The sequence below is a fragment of the Lepus europaeus genome, chromosome 7 (assembly GCF_033115175.1).
Source record: "Lepus europaeus isolate LE1 chromosome 7, mLepTim1.pri, whole genome shotgun sequence".
In the NCBI taxonomy this organism is placed as follows: domain Eukaryota; kingdom Metazoa; phylum Chordata; class Mammalia; order Lagomorpha; family Leporidae; genus Lepus; species Lepus europaeus.
The window spans coordinates 52,713,647-52,735,562 of record NC_084833.1 but is presented as its reverse complement, the minus strand read 5'-3'; the positions used below and the strand labels follow the sequence as shown (position 1 = coordinate 52,735,562).

The 21,916-nt window shown below is 52.1% G+C and overlaps 1 protein-coding gene across 1 annotated transcript in view; it reads left to right on the top strand.

Moving 5' to 3' along the window:
• Window positions 1-17,405, top strand: part of PARVA (parvin alpha) — a 160,101-nt gene extending 142,696 nt beyond the window's left edge. The window contains exons 11-13 of the mRNA XM_062196486.1: window positions 3,075-3,176; window positions 3,731-3,803; window positions 15,372-17,405. Coding sequence (XP_062052470.1) covers window positions 3,075-3,176; window positions 3,731-3,803; window positions 15,372-15,448 — 252 coding nt within the window. The 3' untranslated portion in view covers window positions 15,449-17,405. The remainder of the gene's footprint in view (window positions 1-3,074; window positions 3,177-3,730; window positions 3,804-15,371) is intronic.
• The last annotated feature ends 4,511 nt before the right edge of the window (window positions 17,406-21,916 follow it).

Below are 21,916 nucleotides of genomic sequence, written 5' to 3'. Positions count from 1 at the left end.
TCAGATAGTTCATGGGTAATGGCATTAGGAAAAAACTATGCATGAATTTCAAAAGTATTTTGCACCAAAATTAACATTTTAATCCCATTTTTTAAAAAGACTTATTTATTTACTTGAGAGGCTGAGTTACAGAGAGGGAGAGACAGAAGTCTTCCATTGGCTGCCACAGCCAAACGTGGGCCCATCTGAAGCCAGGAGCTTCTTCCAGGTCTCTCACACAGGTACAGGGACCCAAGGACTTGGCCATCTTCCACTTCTTTCCCAGACCGTAGCAGAGAGTTGGATCGGGAGATGAGCAGCCGGGACTTGAACTGGCAACCATATGGCATGCCGGCGCTGCAGGCTGATGCTTTATATACTATGCCGCTGTGCCAGACTCGTTTTTGCAGTGCCCCCATACATTCTGATTCTGTCGTCTGTCCCAGTGTCCTCACATGCTGCATTTCGCTGTCATGTCTTTAGTATTTTCTTTTAAAGATTTATTTATTTGAAAGTCATAGTTACACAGAGAGAAGGAAAGGCAGAGAGAGAGGTCTTCCATCTGCTGGTTCACTCCCTGATTGGCTGCAGCAGCCAGAGCTGGGCCGATCTGGAACCAGGAGCCAAGAGGTTCCTCCAGGTCTCCCATGTGGATACAGGGGCCATAGCAGAGAGCTGGATTGGAAATGGAACAGCCTGTGCCCATATGAGATGCCGGCACTGCTGGTGGTGGCTCTACTCACTATGCCACAGCGCTGGCCCCTTTAATCTCATTTTAATATCGAACAACTTCTCAGGCTTTCCTGGCAGGACACTGACATTTCTGAGATGTGCAAGCTGATGGGTACGTACTCATCTTGTTGAGACTGTCCCCCACTTGTTGAAATTCAGGCCATACGTTTTCAATAGCTAAGTCAAGCTGTGTTTGTCTCAGGGACTCCTGTTAGGGGGCGCTCATGAGCGGTAGCGCCCTACTAAGGCATTCTTTTTCTTCCCCTATACTTAGTAACTGATCTGTATCAGCAAGCTCCTTTGAGACCATATAATGGGTCCTGTTTCCCAACATCCTTTGATTCTTAGTGAATTAGCGTTCTTTCAAGCATAAAGGTAATTGCCCGGTCTGACGCTGGCCTCTCCCTCCGTTTCTGGACTCTGTGGAATGAGCTTTAGGTCTCTGTTGGGAAATCAGGAATGCTTGGGAAAATGCTGGTTCTACGGGTGGGTTCGAATGGTCCCTGGAAGGTTCACCTCCATCTTCCAGGGCAGGGAGTGCTATGAGAGTGAGCTCACTGCCCACCGCATTGGGAATATACAGGCCATGCCCGCTGCTCCCACCCAGTTGGCAGCACCACCCACAAGGAGCAGTCCAAGTCTGGCAGGCAGAGCTCTTTCCCCCTAAGCCATGGTCACCCCCAGGCTCACAGATGAGATCCTTCTCCTCTCAACCCATTCCAGCCATGGTCCAGCCCCATTGCCGAGCTCCCACCGGGGGGGGGGGGGGGGGGGGGCATCGATTTGACAGGTTGTGCTCAGGCCCCGTCTACCTGACTTGAAGGCCAGATGGATGGAAGCAGAAAGGACCTGCCCTGGGTCAAGGCCATGCTCAGGTTCTCTTGCTTGCAGCTGAGCCATGGGGACCAGCATTGTGGTACAGTGGGTAAAGCCACTGCCTGCGATGCTGGCATCTGATATGGGTACCTGGTCGTGGTGTTCCAGCTGTTCCACTTCCAATCCATCTCCCTGCTAATGTGCTGGGAAAGCAATAGGAGATGGCCCAAGAGCTCTGGCCCCTGTCACCCACATGGAAGAACCAGAAGCAGTTCTTGGTTTCAGCCTGGCTCAGTCCTGGGCATTTTGAGATGGAATGAACCAGCAGTTGGAAGATCTGTCTCTCTCCTCCTAACTCTGTCTTTCAAATAAATAAATTAAAAAAAAAAAAAATCACACACCCTCCAGCCATCGCCCAGAAGAACCCCCGAGCACAGGCCCGGCCCAGCCCACACTCCTGCAGTTCAGTTAAGCTCTTTAAGCTTCCTGAGACAATTCCAAGAAAGTTAACCTTTGGCGAACTCCAGCAACTGTTGTCGATGCCCACAAACATGGGGTGGCCCAGCCTCCTCTGAGAGGGTTCTAGAATATCAGATGTAGACCTGACCCCTGTGTGTCTACTCGGGACATCCTCCACACTGGGGGTCTGCTTCCAGAGGTCACTCCTCCCCAGCCCCCGCAGAAGCCCTGCATGCTCTGGTCTGGGCCTGGGGGTCTCCTCTCTGTGGATGGGGCTCTCGGGCCCCTCCTGCCTAGGGAGGGACTGGGCCCTAAGCTTGGTGCTGTGCCCTCCGCACACAGTTCTGCCTTGCCAACCTAAGCCAAGCAGTCCTGATGGCTCTGTTGTTTTCTCCAGCAGTAAGAGCACAAGTTAATGTTGATCAAGTGCTGACCACATACAAAGCAGTTGGCAGGCACTTTTTGTGTGTTAGCTGGCCTGGGCCTCCTGCTCACCCTAGGAAGTAGGTACTAGACTATCCTCATGCCCATTTTATAGATGAGAAAAGTGAGGTGCAGAGAAGTTACAGAACTCGCCCAGGCGCCCCAGCTGGTGAGTTGTAGAGCTGCACTTTGTACCCAGGAGGCCCTGCTGCAGGCACACTGTGCCACCTCACCAGCAGCAGTGATGTGAGATGCAAGAAAGGCAGGGCCCAGGCCTGGGTGACACTCAAGTTCTCTCCCTGTTCAGAAACCATTCCCCTTGGACATCACCATTCTCTCTCCTCTAGGGCAGCCTCCCCTCGGTGACACTGAGTAGGAGTGGGGACCCGTCAATCAGAGCAGCTGTTGCCTCCACTTCAGCTTCCTCACTGGCCCATGAGCTCCTGGGGGCAGGAGCCACACTTGACTCATCGCCGGTCATGCCGAGATAGGAGTCTCAAAGTCAGGGCCACGAGCTTCCGGCTCCTGTGTCGGTGCAGCTGGCCACGGGGCAGGCCAGCGGCAGAGCGGACCTCGCTGTCCCTCCCTGCACCAGCAGCCTTTGGGAGGGAAACCGGCAAGCCCTTGGAGGAGGCCAGTGCCTTCACCGGGCTCTCTGTCTCCAGTTTGCAGATGGGGTGTACCTGGTGCTGCTCATGGGGCTCCTGGAGGGCTACTTTGTGCCCCTGCACAGCTTCTTCCTGACCCCGGACAGCTTTGAACAGAAGGTAAGGGGGTGGGACATCAAGGGAAGCCCTGATTCATCTGACCACACCTACACCGGGGCCATCCAGGGGTCCCCTCGGCCCAGGGTCTTCAGTGTGAGCAGCTGAGCTCGGACCCTAAGTAGTCTTCCCTTCACCCTGCACTCAGCCAGCCTCCCTTCCCCCAGAAATGGCAGGGAAGCAGTTCAGGGCCAAGCCCACCTGGTTCTGATGGCCCCTGGGACCCTGTCTCTGCCTCTAGCACGGGCCTTGCCTTGTGACCCTTCCAAAGGTGTGCACTCCCGCAGCTCACCCCCCACCCCCTCCGCGGGGAAGTGCTGGCAGCCGGCCCAGGAACGTGCTAGGACAGGAAGAGGGTTTGTACTTCTCCAGGAGTGCATCTGCAGCGGGAGGGCCAGGCCCGCACTCTGCAGACCGCCCATCTGGGTAGCCACGTTGCTCCTTCGCGTCAGCCCGCCCTCTGCACTCCCCAGCTGTCCTGCTGGCTCCTTCGCTTACCGGGGCAGGGTTCAGGGAATGGGCGTGCAGTGACATACGTACCGCATCTCTCTCGGCAGGTCTTGAACGTCTCCTTTGCCTTTGAGCTCATGCAAGACGGAGGGTTGGAAAAGCCCAAGCCGCGGCCAGAAGGTACCGTGGGGCTGCCCTGGGTGTGTGTGCCAATGCTGTGAGACCCGCTCACTGCATGGAGCGTTCAGTACACAGGGAAAGCGCCGATTTATAGCGGATGGAGGCTTCTCTGCTGAGGCCTTCTTGACCATCAGCTTGGGAAGGTGGGCCTGGACACAGCTGCCCAGCCCTGGAGCCCCTTTGTGAGCTGCCAGTCACATGACCATGGTGAGGAAAAAGTCTGGAATCCCACCCGTGGGGTGGCAGGGATCGGGGCGGAAACAGAAAGGCTGCCTCAGGGGCCGCTCCGTGCCCAGGGGCTTCTAACCCTGCACAGGTGCTGACCTGCCACAGAGCTGTGCCCCTGCCAGTGGAGGCGAAGGCACAGGGCAGACAGCTCTGCATTGAGAGTGATCGCTTCTGCTGTCCCCCAAGACAGGGAGCTCGGCCCCAGGACGAGGCCTGCTGCAGGGGGCTGGATGCACAGTCCGCCCTGAGCGTCCATGGGGGGCTTGCTTCCGAGAACCCCATGCACACCAAAGTCCTTGGATGCTCAAGTCCCTTGTATAAAATGGCACAATCTTTGCCGGGAACCTACACGCATCCTCCTGTACACTTTAAGTCACCTCCGGATGACTCGTATCTAATGCAGTGTCATGGGAATCCTGACAAGGAGGCCGTCAGGACATGTCCTGTGCAGGTGCAGCTTCTGGTTTGTACTCTTTTCGAGCCCCAGTTGGTTGAATTGAAGGGTGCTGAATTCGAGGCTGTGGAGGGCCAGCTGGAAATGGCTGGGGGAGAGGCAGAAAGGAGCAGTGTGCTCCAGCAGCCCTCACAGGCTCGTGCCCAGAGTGTACAGCTGCGTGTGCCAGAGGAGGAGGCACGTTTCTCTCGGAAGTCGTCTTGCTGTGGACATTCGTTTTCTGCCACTGACTGAGATATTCCATTTTGCCCACACTGTGAGTCAGCATGTGTTATAGAGAATTGTCTGTTTATGTCGAATTGGTACATTGAGAATGCTGTGCACGGACCCCTTGCTTCTACTCTCCCAAGTCAAGCGGACAAGGAGGGGTTGAGCGTCCATTTGCTGTATCAGCTCCAAGCCCCTTCCCATACCCATACAGCGGGGTGTGCGCCAGTAGCCTTGTGGCTCCGAGACCCTGTAGATCACCATACACTGAGATGCCTAAGGCCACTCCTGCCCTCCGGGCATCGGCAGCCAACCTGGATTGAAAAAAGTGCACCCAGTCACCGAAACAGTGACAGCCCTGGTACCTGCCACACAGGAGGGACAGCTAGGAGGCTGTGAGGAGGTCACCTCCGCTTCTGTCTGGGCTGAAGAATGGCTGGCTGGTGACAGCAGGCTAACCCACAAGGACAAGGAAGGGGCTCAGTGTGTGGCGATCAGGATGGGGAGTGCACATCGTAGACAGGAATGGCAGCACGGGGACCCCGCCTCACTGCTGAGCTCGGTAACCCTCAGCCATAGCAGCAGAGATCGGAGCTGTACACTCGGTTGTTAGAACCTTGCTCTGAGCTCTTGATCACCTCTGGGGAGGACCTCTCGCTTGACTGATGTCTGCCCACCCCCCCCACAAAGTCCGTCCCTAGCAAGGCCACCTGCAGCTAAATGCTGAGCCTGCTTCTGGATGGGAGAGCCCTGGCCATTGATTCTGTTTCTGTTTTCCTTGCTTTTTTAAATTTTCATTTCTATTTTCTTTTGTAATTTTAATTTAAAAAGCAGGGAGACAGAAACAGATTTCCTATCCACTGGATCACTCCCCAAGTGCCTGCAGCAACCAGGGCTGGGTCAGGCCAAAGTCAGGAGCCTGGAATTCCATCCAGGTCTCCCATGCAGGTGGCAGGGGCCCCAGTACTTCAGCTACCACCTGCGGCCTCCCGGGGTGCTCGTTGGCAGGAAGCTGGATCCGAAGCAGAGGGGCTGTGACTTGAAGCAGGCACTACAGTATGGGATGTGAGAGTCTTAACCACTGTGCCAACCTCCTGCCCCTCCCTTTTTTGAACTGCTTAATAGGAAACCAGGGTAAGGACTGGAAGTACCTCTGCTGAGGTGTTAGTTCTCAGGCATTTGTTTCTCTTAGGTCAGAGAGTTTTCCCAATACCAGTCTGTCTGCAGGACTATCTCAGCATATAGATGGCATTTATTGAACTGCCTAATGTGCAACTTCCTGACCATTGCAAGTGGAACAGCTACGTCTGTTTCATTTGCTGTTACACTGGGCACCGTGCCCATGCTGAAATTTCCAGTGCACAGAGGAGAACTGAAATGGTATTTTATGAAACTGCTTTGTGAGAAGCGCATCCCAGCACCACCCTGCCTTCTGTGCGTCTACATGGAAAGTGCAACTCCTTGCTGCATGCCACAGACATTGCCAGAGGTGCCTGTGTGGGCTGTTCTTTTCAGAATTTCCACGGCAAACTGTGAGGTCAGGAAAAGGCACTCTGTGCTCTGCTGTGTGACATGCAAATCTCTATTATGCCTTGAAATTCCCCAGAAACTCTGACTTTGTGTCTCAGATGACTTCTGCTCTGCAGGACCCAAACCTTTTGGTCCCTGACTGATGTAAGCCAAGGGGGAGCATCGAATCATGACCAGTGGGACAGCTGAATGTTGGCATGAAGCTAGTGGCTTTTTACTAAGGGCAATGCACCTTGTATGTGTTTAAGTGCACAAGTCTCCTGTGTTACCACTGTTTAAGTAGTCAGAATCAAATATGAAGATCCTAGCTTACCAGGCAGCTGGGGACTCGGAAGAAGTCTAGCACCAGGCATTACTGAAGTCCGTAGGGCAGCCAGCAAGCTGATGGAGTATCTACAATCTAAGAGGTCTACAGTCTGAGAGCAGACCATGGCAGCTGAGTTCCAGGTGCTCAGTGCACCTGTCTGGATGCTTGTACCGAAAGCAGTCAACTGCCCTTTCCCACGTTCTGAGGGGACAGCGTACCAAAACCAATGCTCGGAAAATACCCAGGGTTAGTGAGGCTGGAGAACCGCAGAGAATGGCTGCTGACACGAGTGTGTCCTGGACTGACACAGTTAAAGGTGTGTGACACCGGATGTGGTAAGCAGAATGAAGACCCCTACCCCCCACCCCCAGGGGCCATGTCCTATTTCCCTTACCCGGCAGATGGAGCTTTGCAGGTGGGAGTGAATGGAGGCTCTTGCAGGGATTGTCCTAGGTTAGCCAAGTAGCCCCAAGGAGCGCAGGAGGGAAGCAGGAGCGTGGGAGCAGTGGAGGAGGAGCTGACTTGGAAGGTGACAGAGAGCTGTAGACCAAAGAACCCTGGAAACTGGAAAAGCAAGACAAAGGGTTCCCCTCCAGAGCTTCCAGAAGGAAGGCAGCCATGCTGCCGCCTTGGTTCTGTCCCACTGAGACTGATGGACTTTTGGCCACAAAATGACAGCAGTAATAGGAAGCTGCGCTACCCTCGACCCCGTGATTCCACTGCCAGGTGTGCGTGTCCATATCCCAGGAGGCAAGTGCAAGAATATTGGGACCATACATTAACATAGCCTTATAGAAAACAGTGAAGAGGTCCTTCAAAACTAAAACAGAGCTATTGGGGTGGAGGTTTGGCTAAACCGTTAAGATGCTCACATCCCAGGCTGGAGTGCCTGGGTTGAGTCCCTGCTCTGCTTCCAGCTAGCACATACCCTAGGAGGCAGTGGGTCCCTGGCATGCTCATGGGAGGCACAGATGGAGTTTCAGGCTCCTGGCTGGGCCCAGCTCTAGCTGTTGTAGGCATCTGGGGAGTAAACCAGCAGTTGCAAGCTCTCTTTGTCTATGTCTGTCTGTCTCCCTTCTGTTTTTAAATAAATGAAAAAAATTTTTTAGAAAAGCAGAGTTAGAGAGAAAGGTCTTCCTTTTTCCGTTGGTTCACCCCACCAAGTGGCCACTACGGCCGGCGTGTTGCAGCTGGCACGCTGTGCCGATCCGAACCCAGGAGCCAGGTGCTTCCTCCTAGTCTCCCATGCGGGTACAGGGGCCCAAGCACCTGGGCCATCCTCCACTGCACTCCCGGCCACAGCATTGAGCTGGACTAGAAGAGGAGCAACCGGGACAGAATCCGGTGCCCGAGCCGGGACTAGAACTCAGAGTGCCGGCGCCGCAGGCAGAGGATTAGCCTAATGAACTGTAGCACCAGCCACAAATTTTTAAAAATAGAACAGTCATACAGTCCAACAGTCCCTCTACTGGATTTATATCCAAAGCCATGAAGTCAGTATGTCAGAGAGACAGCTGCACTCCCGTGTTTTTTGTCACAGTATTAATAACAGCCAAGACACAGAATCAACCCAAATGTCTTTCAGTGGAAATGGATAAAGAAAATAGAGACGATGGAATACTATTCAGCCATAAGCAACAACATGGATGGCTTGGGAAGACGTCATGTTGAATGAAATAAGACAGGCACAGAATATCTCACATATGTGTAGAGTCTAAAAAGTTGATCTCCCAGTAGTTGAAAGCAGAGTAGTGGTTACCAGAGGCTGGAGAGAGACAGGTGAGGTTGGCCAACAGTTACAGAGTCGGTTAGGAGGAATGAGGTCAGGTGTTCCATGTAAACATAGCTAAGAGTAAAGCACTGCACAGTTCACGATCACTAGCAGAGACATATTGAGTGTTCTCACTACAAAGAAATGGTAAATGTTCAAGGTGATAGATATGCTGATTACCCAGACTTGACCATCACACAGCACAGACGTGAGTTGAAGCATCACATGGTACCCCATAAATGTGTACAATTATTGTATAAATCAAAATCTAAAAGAAAATAAATACCCATGAAGACCCACACTGGATTGTACATCCCCAGGAGACTAAGTGGAACAGATTCATAGCACAGATTGTTATACAATGACAATAAAAAGGACTGAGCCACAAGTCAGGTGAGGGACCTCCAGCCACTGTAGCACAGAGAGTTCACTGACTATTCTGTGTAGCAAAGCAAGTAGAAAACCACACTTCCGGGACACTGCAGGTCTATCAGAGGCAGACAACCCAAGGGGAAGTATTCTTGAAAAACTATAGGATTATATTTGTTTAGTTCTACCTTAATAAAATTGTCTAGAAATGAACATCTCATGCAACTTGTATGAATGCTGCAAACGTAATTTGAGTAAAAGCAAATCACAAAAGAATACATGTACTATGAGCTCATGTATATAAAAGCCTAAGAAGAGGCAAAATAAAAATTTGCTGTTTAAAGATGTAAAAGGAGGACTATTGAGCCTGATGGACGCCTTGAGTGGTTGGCCATGGCCACTCAGCTGGTGGCACTGAGCCTCCAGGGGTCCTCCCTCCTTGGTTCAGGAGCAGAGGCAGGGAGGAGCTACAGAGAAAGGGTCCCAGCAATTGCCTCAGGGTGAGGGAAGGGGGGAGTCAGTCACAGGGCCACCTCCCTTTGTGTCCAGACTGGGTGTCTGCTGTCAATAGAGCTCCCTGCCTCCTGTGACTTCTGTTCACTGAGAGAATTGTGAACTCAGTGCGTGGTTCTCCCACGTGCAGAGTCGCTGGTGCCAGGGCAGGGAGGTTGGGGGTCAGACAGGGCGCCCTTCCCCCTGGCCAGAGGCCCTTTTCTCCCACAGCCCCTTGGGTCTTCTTTCTCTCTCCCTTGCCCCACAACCCTGCCTGCCTGCTCCAGACAAAGGCAGCAGAGCAGCACTGCTGCTGATCACCAAGTTTGAGGGGCCAGGGCTTAGAAGGCTCCGTTTCTATAGCGTGGAGTCACTGGGTGTTCCTCTCTTGGCTGAGACAGCCAGCCCCTGGCCTGCCACTCTGTGTGATACTACCTGGGGGCTGGCCTTAGCTTTTTTTTTTTTAAGATTCATTATTCACTTGAGGGGCAGACTTACAGACAGAGAGAGTGGTCTTCCATCTGCTGGTTTTCTCCCCAAATGGCCACAATGGCCAGAGCGAAGCCAGGAGCTTCCTCCAGGTCTCCCACGTGGGTGTGGGGGCCCAAGCACTTGGACCATCTTCCACTGCCTTCCCAGGCCATCGGCAGGAAGCTGGATCAGAGGTGGCGCAGCCGGGACTTGAACCTGTACCCACATGGGATGCAATGCCAAAGGCAGATGCTTAGCCTACTAAGCCACAGCTCTGTGGCTCCTTAGCTTTCTTGATAGAAACAGATGATAAGCAGTGCTTCTGACTGTAGTCTCTCCTCTTCATGCAGCCCACCTGGTAGTGAGGATGCTGGTGAAGAACCAACTAGAGTCCCCAAGGAACAGGTCTTAGCCCATGTGATTGGCACCCTCTGGAGTTGTGCAGTGCACACACTGCACAGCTGTACATAACAGCTCTGTTAATGGGCAAAGATGGGAAAACAGGAATGAAACTCCCATTCAGGGGTCCTTATTATGTTTTAGGAGTTTTCATAAGGGTATTGCCCAGTTTTACCAGTGAGAAAACTGATTCCCGAGTTTAAATGACTTACCAGGATCATTGCACCACAGTGGCACTAGGCTCCAAAACTTAGTGGCCGTTAAAAGTAAATGAAGTGGGGGGCGCCAGCACCGTGGCTCACTTGGTTAATCTTCCGCCTGCGGTGCCGGCGTCCCATATGAGCACTGGGTTCTAACCCCGGTTGCTCCTCTTCCAGTCCAGCTCTCTGCTGTGGCCTGGGAAGGATGGCCCAGGTGCTTGGGCCCCTGCACCCGCATGGGAGACCAGGAGGAAGCACCTGGCTCCAGATTGGCACAGTACTGGCCGTAGCGGCCATTTGGGAGGTGAACCAATGGAAGGAAGACCTTTCTGTCTCTAACTCTGCCTGTCAAAAAAAAAAAAAAAAAAGTAAATGAAGTGGGACTGGCGCTGTGGCATAGTGGGTAAAGCCGCCACCTGCAGTGCCAGCATCCCATATGGGCGCCGGTTCAAGACCTGGCTGCTCCACTTCCAATCCAACTCTCTGCTGTGGCCTGGTGGTTGGGCCCATGTGATAGTGATGGTGATGGCCCAGGTGCTTGGGCCCCGGACCTGCGTGGGAGACCCAGAAGAGGCTCCTGGCTCCTGCCTTCAGATTGGCCCAGTTCCAGCCGTTGTGGCCATTTGGGGAGTGAACCAGAGAATGGAAGACCTCTCTCTCTGCCTCTGCCTTTCTGTAGCTCTGCCTTTCAAATAAATAAACAAACCTTTAAAAAAAAAAAAAAAGTAAATGAAGTGATCAGTTGGAGATATTCTTCTCTATTGGACATTTTGTTTTGCTAGCAACCTCAGCTCACTCATATTTAAAAATGGGAAGGTATGGGGCAGGCATTGTGGCTTAGAGGGCTAAGCTGCTGCTTGGAATCCCCTCACCCGCCCCCCCATCTCAGAGCACCTGGGATCAAACCCAGCCTCTGCCTCCATCTGGCTTTCTGATGATACCCCTGCCACTTACGTGGGAGACCTAGATAGCACTCCTGGCTCTGGATCTGGCCTGGCCTGCCCCAGCCCAGGTTGTTGGAGGCATTTGAGGAGCGAGCCAGTGGATGGAAGATATATGTGCCTTTCAAATAAATTTTTAAAATGAAATAAACACGCATTTTGAAAAATAAGAAGGGGAAACAGACTGCCCTGCTTCCACCCAGAGCTGTCCTGCCTCAGGTCCACACTCCGGCTCTCCGTCCCAGGCCACTGCTTCCCTTCTAATCTGCCACCGTGCTAACACTTCCCCTCCACCTGCTCATGGCCTTGCTCTCCCCAGGGGAATGCTTTCCCATCTTTTACCTCGTGACCTTCTTGGGGAGTGTGTGTCTGTTGGCCACCCCCTCTTTCTGGGATTTTCTTCCGTGGCTCTTGGAACACCGGGCGACCATTCTGTAGCTGTGCATACCCTTGCAGTGTCTCTGCAGGCCCAGCACCGGGCCTGACAGCAAAACAAGGTGAGCAGAGGCAGGCGTGACCTGAGTAGGGTCCACAACTGGAACGAGTGCTATGAGGAGGAGCATAGGGGCTTTGAGGTCACAAAGCAGGGCACCCTCACCCGGGCCAGGCCCCGAGGGGCTTCCCTGAGGAGCTGTGCTTTGATCCGGTGTCTGCAGGAGGATCAGAAAGCAGATAGTTGGGAAGGGCAGTTGAGATGTTGCAACGGCATGGGCAGGGGCCAAGCCCAGAGAGTGTCACGGGGTGCATGTGGATAGGGGCCAGCGTGGCCTGCAATGAGACTGGAAAGGTAGGCTGAGGCTGAGGCTATCCCTTGCAAAGCTGTGACTGAGAATGTTGGAGCTCATCGGAAGTGAAATGGCTGTATGGCCCTACAAGTTGAGAGCTGCAGAACTCGAAGGAACACAGTTTGTAGTGTAGTCTATGGAAATGTGAAGGATGGGCCCTGGGGTTATGCAGTGCACATCCTGCACAACCATACCCAGAGGACTAATGTTCTGCCTGCAGTGGGTAGAATGGGTTAGCAAGAACAAGATTCTCTAAGGAGCTCACTTAGAGCTCAGCACAGAGACCCTGATAGGACGTTATTTTCCCCTGTTGAAGCTCATTCCCTTTGTGAGCTCACCTTTGCTTCTGCCTACCTTTCGAGCAACCCTGGGGTAACTTCCAGGGGAATTGAAACACTCAGCACCAAGCTGTTGGGAGAAGACAGGAATCGGGCCAGAGCGGGGCACAGATTGCACCTGGCAGGAGTACAGCTCAGCTCAGCAGAAGCTGGGCAAGGTAGCGGGGCTCAGTCACTGGTCAGGGCCCCAGGTGAGGCTCAGATAGGCAGGGGAGCAGAAAGGGAAGCTGTGAGCCCCAGGCCTCTCAAGTGCTCTTGGGAGCCATTGGTCTCTCAGCAAGAGAACTTGGCTCATGGTCCTAGGCCAGCTGGGTGGAATAGGGCTGGCCTACAAAGAGGCTAAGTCCTGAGAGGGGGCAGGCAGGAGGGGCACAAGGTTGGGGAGACCTCAGGGAGGTTCCCCAGCCCAGGGCCCCGAGCCTGTGGCTCAGTCAGCGTTTGTCTGTGCAGTGCCTGGAACCTGGAGCCCAAGTGTGCCTGACTGTGGCACCCATAGCTGCACGAGTCCCCAGGCCGAGGCCTGGGAGCCAGAGCCTCCCACTCTGCACCCTGCACCTGTTGGTCGACTCCTGACATCCGCCTCCCCCCCCCACCCCACCCCCGCTCGAAGGCTCAGCACAATCGTGCCCACCTTGGAATCCCAGGGCGTTTATCTTCTTCTCTTATGTCCCTTACCCCATCTGACCTCCTGCATGGTTACATCATTAACAGTCATTGCTGTAGCAAAAAGTACATGCAGAAAGGCACAAACATAAGCGTACAAGTCTGTGAACTATTATCAAGTGAGCCTCCACCCAGGTCAAGGACAAAGGTAATTAGAGATCCCAGAAGCTCCCTCCAGTTCACCCCATGCCCGTATCAACATCCCCCACTTCCTCCCCAAAGGTAACCTCTGTGCCAACTTATGCTCATCAGGGTTTTGCCCTTGGTTTCTCTTTCCTTTTACTACCTAGGTATGCATTTCTAAACAGCAGAGTGCCTTTTCTGTTCTTTGAAAGATGGCTCTCTAGGGGAGTGCAGGGGGACAAGGAGGTGGAGGAGCCGGGGGGCGGGGGGTAGCTGGGCAGCTGCAGAAAGTGGTGGCCAGTCCTCAGATGGAAAGGAGGTGAAAAGCAAAGAGACTAAGTAAAATGTGTCAGGGGCTTGTGTCCAGCAGGGTAGCCCCCAGCTTTCGGCCTACAAAATCATCCAAGTTCTACAATTTGAAATTAAGTCCTTCCAGGATCCAACCACCTGTCCCTCAACTTCTCCAGCCATGTTGATCCACTTGAAGTTCTCCAGAATAGCAGGATTTAACTAAACACACTAAAAGGCTGGTGTTGTGGTACAGTGGGACACCCCTGCTACACCAGCATCCCCCCCCCCCTTTTTAAAGATTTATTTATTTGAAAGACACAGTTATAGAGAGGCAGAGACAGAGACAGAGATCTTCCATCTGCTGGTTCACTCCCCAAATGGCCACAACGGCCAGAGCCGGGCCAATCGGAAACCAGGAGCTTCTTCCAGGTCTCCCACATGGGTGCAGGGGCCCAAGGACTTGGGCCATCCTCTGCTACTCTCCCAGGCACATTCGCAAGGAGCTGGATTGGAAGTGGAGCAGCCAGGACTCAAACTGGTGCCCATATGGGATGCTGGCACTGCAGACCAGGGCTTTAACCCTCTGCACCACAGCACCGGCTCCACTAGCATACCTTTTTAAAGTACTATTTACATTCCTAGCTGTTCTTCTGATCTAGCTCTTTGCTATCATGCCTGAGAAGGCAGCAGATGATGGCCTAAGTGCTTGGGCCCCTGCCACCCACATAGGAAACCCAGATAGAGTTCTGGGCTCCTGAATTTAGTCTGGCGCAGACCTGGCTGTTGAAGCCAACTAAGGAATGAACCAGTGGAATGGAAGATCTCTGTCTCCCACCCTTCTTCCTCCCTCCCATACTCTGTCACTCTGCCTCTCAAAGAAATAAATCTTCTATAGAATCGAGATACACTGGTGCCAGTGTTGTGGCACAGTAGATAAAGCCACCACCTGTAATGCTGGCATCCCATATAGTTGCTGGTCTGAGTCCCAGCCACTCCACTTCTGATCCAGCTCCCTGCTAATGCACCTGGGAGCAAGCAGCGGAGGCTGGATCAAGTGCTTGGGTCTCTGTCACCCACACCGGAGACTTGGATGAAGCTCCTGGCTTTAGCCTGGCTCAGCCCTGGAAAATGAACTAGCAGATGCAGGATCTCTGTCTCTCCTTCTCTGTGTAACTCTGACTTTCAGATACATAATTTCTTTAAAAAAAAAAAAAGGTAGACACACTAAGTCCTCCACGTGGAATTCTTTGCCCACTTCTCTACCTGGCAGGCTCCTCTTGCCTGACATCATTGCACGGAAATTGGCTGCTGCTCCCAGCAGGACGGAGCCGCAGGAAAGCTCAGGAACCCACAGTGGAACTCTCCTAAGATCCTTCAAAAAGTTCATGGAAAATTTGTATGAAAAGCTATGCATGAGTTTCAAGTTTTTTCGCACCAAAATAAGCCTTTTTGTTCTGTTTTCCCACTTTTTGACGTCCTCTCCTATGACCCAACTCCCTGTTGTGCCTTGAAACCCATTCCCCTTGTTCTACTTTTCACCTGACACTTACTGCGTCTCCATGCCACGCCCCCTCCTCTGCCAGGTAGACTCCTGTGCCCGCCTGGGGGTCCCACCTTGTGGCCACCTTGACCCCGACTCTAGCCCCAGCGTTCTGCCCCCTCCCCTGGCCCTGGAGCAGAGGGGCGTGGCCCCAGGCCCAGGTGAGACAAGGGAGACGGAGTCAGACGGGTCCCCTTCTCACCTGCAGATGCTGTTTCCGGGATGGAGTCCACATGCTGTATTTTAGCAAGGGGCAGGACCCCTGTGCCCAGCCCCACTCCCCCTCGCTGCCCCTGCTGAGTCCCTGTGCACTCTGCCCACCTTCCCATGCCCACCCATCCCTGATCGCCATGAGTCCACGCGGCCGCGGGCTGGGGTGGCAGACACGGGGGCAGTGCACAGCAGCTTGGGCGTGTGAAGCTCCCCTGCAGCAGCTGGTCTCTCTTGTCTCCTCTGCAGATATCGTCAACTGTGACCTGAAGTCCACCCTGCGGGTGCTGTACAACCTCTTCACCAAGTACCGGAACGTGGAGTGAGGGGCCCCGGCCCCCAGGGACCAGCCTCCGGAATGCCCTGCCCTGCTAGCTCCTGTCTCTCGCTCTGTGCTCTCTCCCACAAAGCCAGCCGCAACCCAGAGAGTAGGGACTGACACGACAAAGCAAAGGATCAGAAGCTCCAAGGGCTGACCCGCACCTCCCAGGCCCTGGGGCGGACCCAGCAATGACTGGGAAGGTCATCCGCCTCCAGATGCCAGGTCCTGGTTTCCCTCTGATTTAGGAACCAGTTTAGGCAAGAGGGAGTCCCCAGAAGATGGAAGCTCAGCTCAAGTCACGATGGGTGTGAACACATGCCAGGCGCCCCACTGAGTCCTGTGCTAGACTCACACTCACGCATGCCCGTGACTCTCACTGAAGTAGGCCTCATAATCCCCTTCGACAGATGAGAAGACTGAGGCTCCAAGGTTCAGAAGCTGGTGTTTTCCTTCAAATGACAGATGTGTTAATAACTGACCAACTGTGTTCTTGACATGTTCTACAGGTGTGTGTGTGTGTGCATCTGCCCACACACACCTGAGAGCTCAGAGAAGCCCAGAACCCTCTACTCCCACCATCAGGGCAGCCCAGGACAAGGCTCAGTGACTCACACTGAAACTAGCAAATCGAATTTAACCCAACTAATTGTGTGTGTGTGTGTGTGTGTGTGGCAGGAGTCATGTCCCTCAAGTCCTTTGTAGAAATGAAAATTACCCTTAATTCCTTCAGATTTCTAATCACCCCATACTCTCGTTTCAGGGTGACATTTGGGAAGAATTCAGTTTAGAATTAATGGAGTGGCACATTTTGCAACCTTTTTGCTTGATTGCATGTAATGGAAATGCCCTATATTTTCCTGCAAAAATAAGTACTCAATTCATTATCGTTAGGCAAATGTACAATCTACTCAGGCACCGCAGAGAGCTGGGCACAGGCCCACTGGAGCATCGCTTGGGAAGTCGAGCTCTTCAACAGGGACCCTTGAACTTTGAAGAAAGGAACTCCTTTTTGCCTTCTAATTGATCATTCAGACCATTCTGGCTAAGTCTGCCCACATGCAATTACCGGCTAATTCGGGCAAGGAAAAATGTAAGTCATTTAGACCAAAGCCGAGCAGTTTCCTTGCGTGGGTGCCTCTAGGGCCTGTGGTTACTTGTAGCTCCTCTATGTGAACCTGACCTTGAAATGCAGTACTCCAGCTGGGCCAGGCTGCTGGTAGGTCCTGGAGGAACAGGGAAGGAGCTCAAGGGGAAACAGGTGATGATAGGGGGCAGGAAGCAGGGAAATATTTGCACCCCTAGCAGCTGGAAGACTGCCCTCAGAGACAGAGAGGGGCTTGTGGGACTTAGTGTTTGCCCCCTTAAACTGACCTAAGCCTTGGGGTAAATAATCACTGCTAACTCGCCTTCAGTGTACGATTTTCATAAACCATGCCCAGCGGACACCAGCTTGAGTACCTTCCTCTGGAAGCCCTTAACCACCACCTTGTCACTACTGGAGGCCCATTGCACAAAGCCGCATCTGGTCTGGGGAAGTCACCGTGATCTGTGTCTACACCACCCAAAGCTAGGCCTCCTATATTGTCCAGAACATTCCTTTCAGCTTTCTCTTCTTCTCTTCCTATACTGTCTATCTGTAGTAACTCAGAACCCAGTTTGTAATACTACACATTTCGCTGGGTATTTTGCTCCAAGAAAGAATTGTTTCTCAGCATAGAGCATTTAAGATACAAAGGTAGTGTACTTTGTTACGTCAATTTCTTTAAAAAGAATAGAATTTTTTTACATAATTAGTGAAAGATTTTTCATTAGGAAACACTAAGTAATGTAATACTTCTGTTGCTCTCTTTTAAATTCCTGGTGGCAAATCAAGATAAGCAATGACTTCGTGTCCTTGAGCAATCCTAACGTGGGATGAAATGAGAGAAATGCATTCATTCAAACACGCTGTGCTTTACAAATTTTGTTGTCTCTCTTGTCTTTTTTCCCCTTGTACTTAAGCTGCAAATGTGCAGGTGCCCTTAGTAAGTGCACTAACTTAGAACGTTGTTGGGGTGCAGTGTGCTAAGCTGGCACTTGAACACCGGCATCCTGTATCAGAGTGCTGGGCCGAGACCCAGCTCCCTGCTAATGTGCCTGGGAAGGCTGCTGCTGATGGTCCAAATGCTTGGGCCTCCGCCACCCACATGGGCAACCAGGTTGGAGTTCTGGGCTTCAGCCTGGCCCAGCCCTGGCTATTGCAGACATTTGTGGAGTGACCCAGTGAATGGAAGCTCTTGCTCGCTCTCTGCCTTTCAAGTGGTTGAAAATAAATAAGCAAACATTTCAAGAAAATTGCTTTTCAGACCTGAGGCCTTTGTCCGGAATCCCAGGGCCCACGTTACAGAACCTGTCACCTCCTTTAGATGTTTGCCCTCCAAAGCTGGAGTCTCCTAGTTATACATGACCATGATTCGAACAAGAAAGAAGCATCAGAATAATAAATAAACTGAACTTAACCCTCACCTCTTTAAAACAAAACAACAACAACAACAACAACAACAAAACAGGAAACCAGGACAAGGATCCAGTCTCGGTAGGAACACTGGGTATTTTCTCCTTTCTAAACTTAAATTCATGGTTATTTTTAGTTAATACACAAATGGCACAGAATTCAGAAAGCATGGATAGGTATTCAGTGAAAAACCTAAGTGTCCCTCCCTCCCCGCCCCCCGCAGCCACAGCCCCTCCCTGGAGGCCAGGCTGAGCATCCACTTCTCTCAGGCACTGCCAGAGGCCCCAGGCACACGAACCGCTGCAAACACATGCAAGTGTTGAAGGTGTTTTCTCACATACAGAGAACACTCTAGACATTCACCTGCACTTCTTTTTCCTCCTCCCGCACTTAATGTTGTATCAGGAGATTGTCCTGCACTGGGTAGTACAGGAAATCTTTCACATTTTCAGATGGGCATCTGAGCACTTTGTAAGCCCAGATGCACATCTCCGGTCTGCCTGAACTTGGAGGAGAAGCTGCCTGCATGGTGATGTCAAGAGTGGAGACAGATCTAGGGGCATTGGAGAGGGGCAGGAGCCGGGCCGATGGGGGGAGGAAAGGGAGAGATGTCCCAGAAGCATCTTCCTGTGCCTTGAACCTGTTGTTTTTAAGCCCTGTTTGGAGCAGTATGGTGAACTGTGTGCCATTTGGCTAAGGTTTGATGGTTACACGTTACCAGGGCTACTGATCAGTAACGGAGTAGGAGAGCATGGTGAGGGCGACAGAGCACCTACAGTTGTGCTATGTAGTCTCGCCATCAGCTGCGTGGCGCTCGCCTCCTGTAGGAAAACACCCAAGCTTCCCATGCGCGGGCCCAGGGTTGGCCTTGCCCAAGTCTGGGAGACGCTTTCTTTATCAGCACATCATCGGTGTTGCCTTGAGTTGGTTGCAGACTTCAGCTGCTGCCGTCGGTACTTTTTAATTACAAATGACTGTTAGCTTAGCTTTATCATTATCAACATATTTGTTGTGGGTTGCTTGGTTAACCCTACAGAGTATGGTGAAGTTTATTTGCATCAACAGTATTCTGGGGCTGTAATTTTCCAATAACTAGACTCCAAGCCATGTATACATTGTGGTTCCAATGTGAATCAGCCACACTTCAGTGCTAGAGCAAATGTATACATAACCCACTCCCCTCCAATTACCACTAATTTATTTTTCCACTGGAAAATGAGACTAGATGGAGTCAGGAGGTCAGGCAGTTTTGGCCTAAGTGGGAGGTGATCAAAAATAATGGGAGGTTCACTGCCTGGAAGACGACTCCGCTCCGGACTCCTACCTGAAGAGGGATGTGCTGTGCATTCCCTGCTTTCAATGTTGCCAGTCATTTAAATGCCCTTAGGTTTAGTGGAAACGTCAAGAGAGCAGCCGCAGATGCTGCGAACACACTGAGACGCAGTGCTGGGTAGGAGGACTCACTGGCTCAGGGGCCTGCCTCTACACGCCAGCTTCCCAAAGGACTTGCAGTTCCTGGCTCAGTAAAGGGCCATTTGGGGCAGGCATTCAGCAGTGCAGTTAAGACACTGTTGGGGGCACAATGGGTTAAGCTGCCACCTGTGATGCCAGCATCCCATACAGGTGCCGGTTCATGTCCTGGCTGCTCCACTTCCAATCCAGCTCCCTGCTAATGTGCCTGGGAAAGCAGCGGAGGATGCCTGAGGTGCTTGGGCCCCTGCCACCCTCTTGGGAGACCCAGATGGAGCTCCTGGCTTCACCCTACCCCAGCCATTTGGGAGAATAAACCAGTAGATGAGTCTCCTTCCCACCATCCCTCCGTGTGTATGTCTCTCTCTCTCTCTCTCTCTGCCTTTCTAATAATAAAAAAAAAAAATCTTAAAAAAAGACACCATTCCGCTTGACTACATTGTATATTGCAGTGCCTAGACTCAAGTCTTGGCTCTGTTTCCAACTGCAGCTTTCTGCTAGTGCACACCTTGGGGGTCAGCAGGTGATGGCCCATGTGCTTTGCAGACTCGTACTGAGTTGGGACTTCTGGTTTCAGCTTGGTCCAGGCCCAGCTGATGCAGACATTTAGGGAGTAAACTAGTGGATGGGAGATCTCTGTTTCTCTCTGTACCTTCATTCGCTCTCTTCTTGCCATTCAAACAAAATAAATACAAATTTGGGAGTCCAGCATTATGGTGCAGCATGTTGAATCACCACTTGACACGCCAGCATCCCTTATCAGTGCACCAGTTGGAGTCCCAGCTGCTCCACTTCCCATCCAGCTCCCTGCTAATGCATCTGTGAAGGCAGCAGAAGATGCCCTAAGTGCTTGGATTGCTGCCACTCACACAGGAGACTAGAAGGTGCTCCAGGGTCCCGGTTTGAGCCTGACCCAGACCTGCCCGTTGTAAACTCAGGGAGTGAACCAGCAGATGGAAGATTCTCTCTCTCTCTCTCTCCCTCTCTCCCCCTCTCCCTCCTCTTTTCCCTCCCCCTCCCTGTCTGCCTTTCAAATAAGTAAGTGAATAAATAAATCTTAAATATAAAACATGAGGGGCTGGAGCTGTGGCACAGCAGGTAAAGCTGTCACCTGTGGCGCTGGCATCCCATACAGGTGCCGGTTCATGTCCTGGCTGCTCTACTTCCAGTCCAGCTCCCTGCTAATGTACCTGGGAAAGCAGCAGAAGATGGCCCAAGAGCTTGGGCTCCTGCACCCACATCGGGGACCTGGAGGAAGCTCCTGACTTCTGGCTTCAGCTTGGCCCAGCTCCGGCCATCGTGGCCATTTGGGTAGTGAACCAACGGATGGAAGAGAGATTTCTTTCCCTCCCTCCCTTTCTCTTCCTCCATCTATATAACTTTCAAATCAAAGAATACATCTTTGAGGGGCTGGTGCTGTGGTGCTGTGAGTTAATGCCCTGGCCTGAAGCGCTGGCATCCCATATGGGCGCCGGTTCTAGTCCTGGCTGCTCCTCTTCCAATCCAGCTCTTTGCTATAGCCTGGGACTAGCAGTAGAAGACAGCCCAAGTCCTTGGGCCCCTGCACCTGTGTGGGAGACCTGGAAGAAGTTCCTGGCTCCTGGCTTCGGATCAGTACAGCTCTGGCCGTTGCAGCCATCTGGGGAGTGAACCAGCGGATGGAAGACCTCTCTCTCTGTCTCTACCTCTCTCTGTAACTCTTTCAAATAAATAAATCTTTAAGAAATATACATCTTTAAAAAATATTAAAGGACAGGTATTAATATGAGTTGCTCACAGTCAAAACTACTATTTTTCCTCCATTTTCCTGAAAAATACAAGCTCCAAAATTTGCTTGTGCCCTCTGCTTTTTGGCCGTAGTGGCTGCGTTTGTGAATATGTGCATACAGGTCTGTGTTTATGTGGCCTTGGCAATGATGCAGCCATGCTAGTGCCCAGTGCAGGCTGAGCAGCACCCCAGGCAGTCTTATCTTGAGCATTTCAGGCTTCCCAGGTGGGGAGCTGCCACTGAAGCATCTCTGGGGGTACATTCTGCAGGTGTCTAAAGATGGAGAGCTGTCACACAGATACATTCGGGAAACAGGGATAAGAAAATTAGACTCTGTGGTTGTGGGCTCTCTAGCTGGAATCAAGCGTGAAGCTGCTGCATGAAAGACTGACTCTTAGGGAAGACAGAAACCAACCGTGTGCCACCACAGGACCTGTTTACCTCTTGAGTCCTTTCTACGACCAGCACAGTGGTCCCTCAGTATCCGCAGGGGATTGGATCCATGACCTGAGCAGACTCGAAAATACACAATTTCCTTATGTCAAATGCTGCAGTATTTGCATGTAACCTTTGAACATCCTCCGGCGTCCTTCTTTAAAGCATTTTTCATTCATTTATTTGAGAGACAGAGCTCCCATCCGCTGGTTCATTCCCCAGTAGTCTATAATGGCCTGCACTGGCCTGGCCAAAGCCAAGAGTTGAGAAGTCAGTCCTGGTCTCAAAGGGGGCCTAGAACTCGA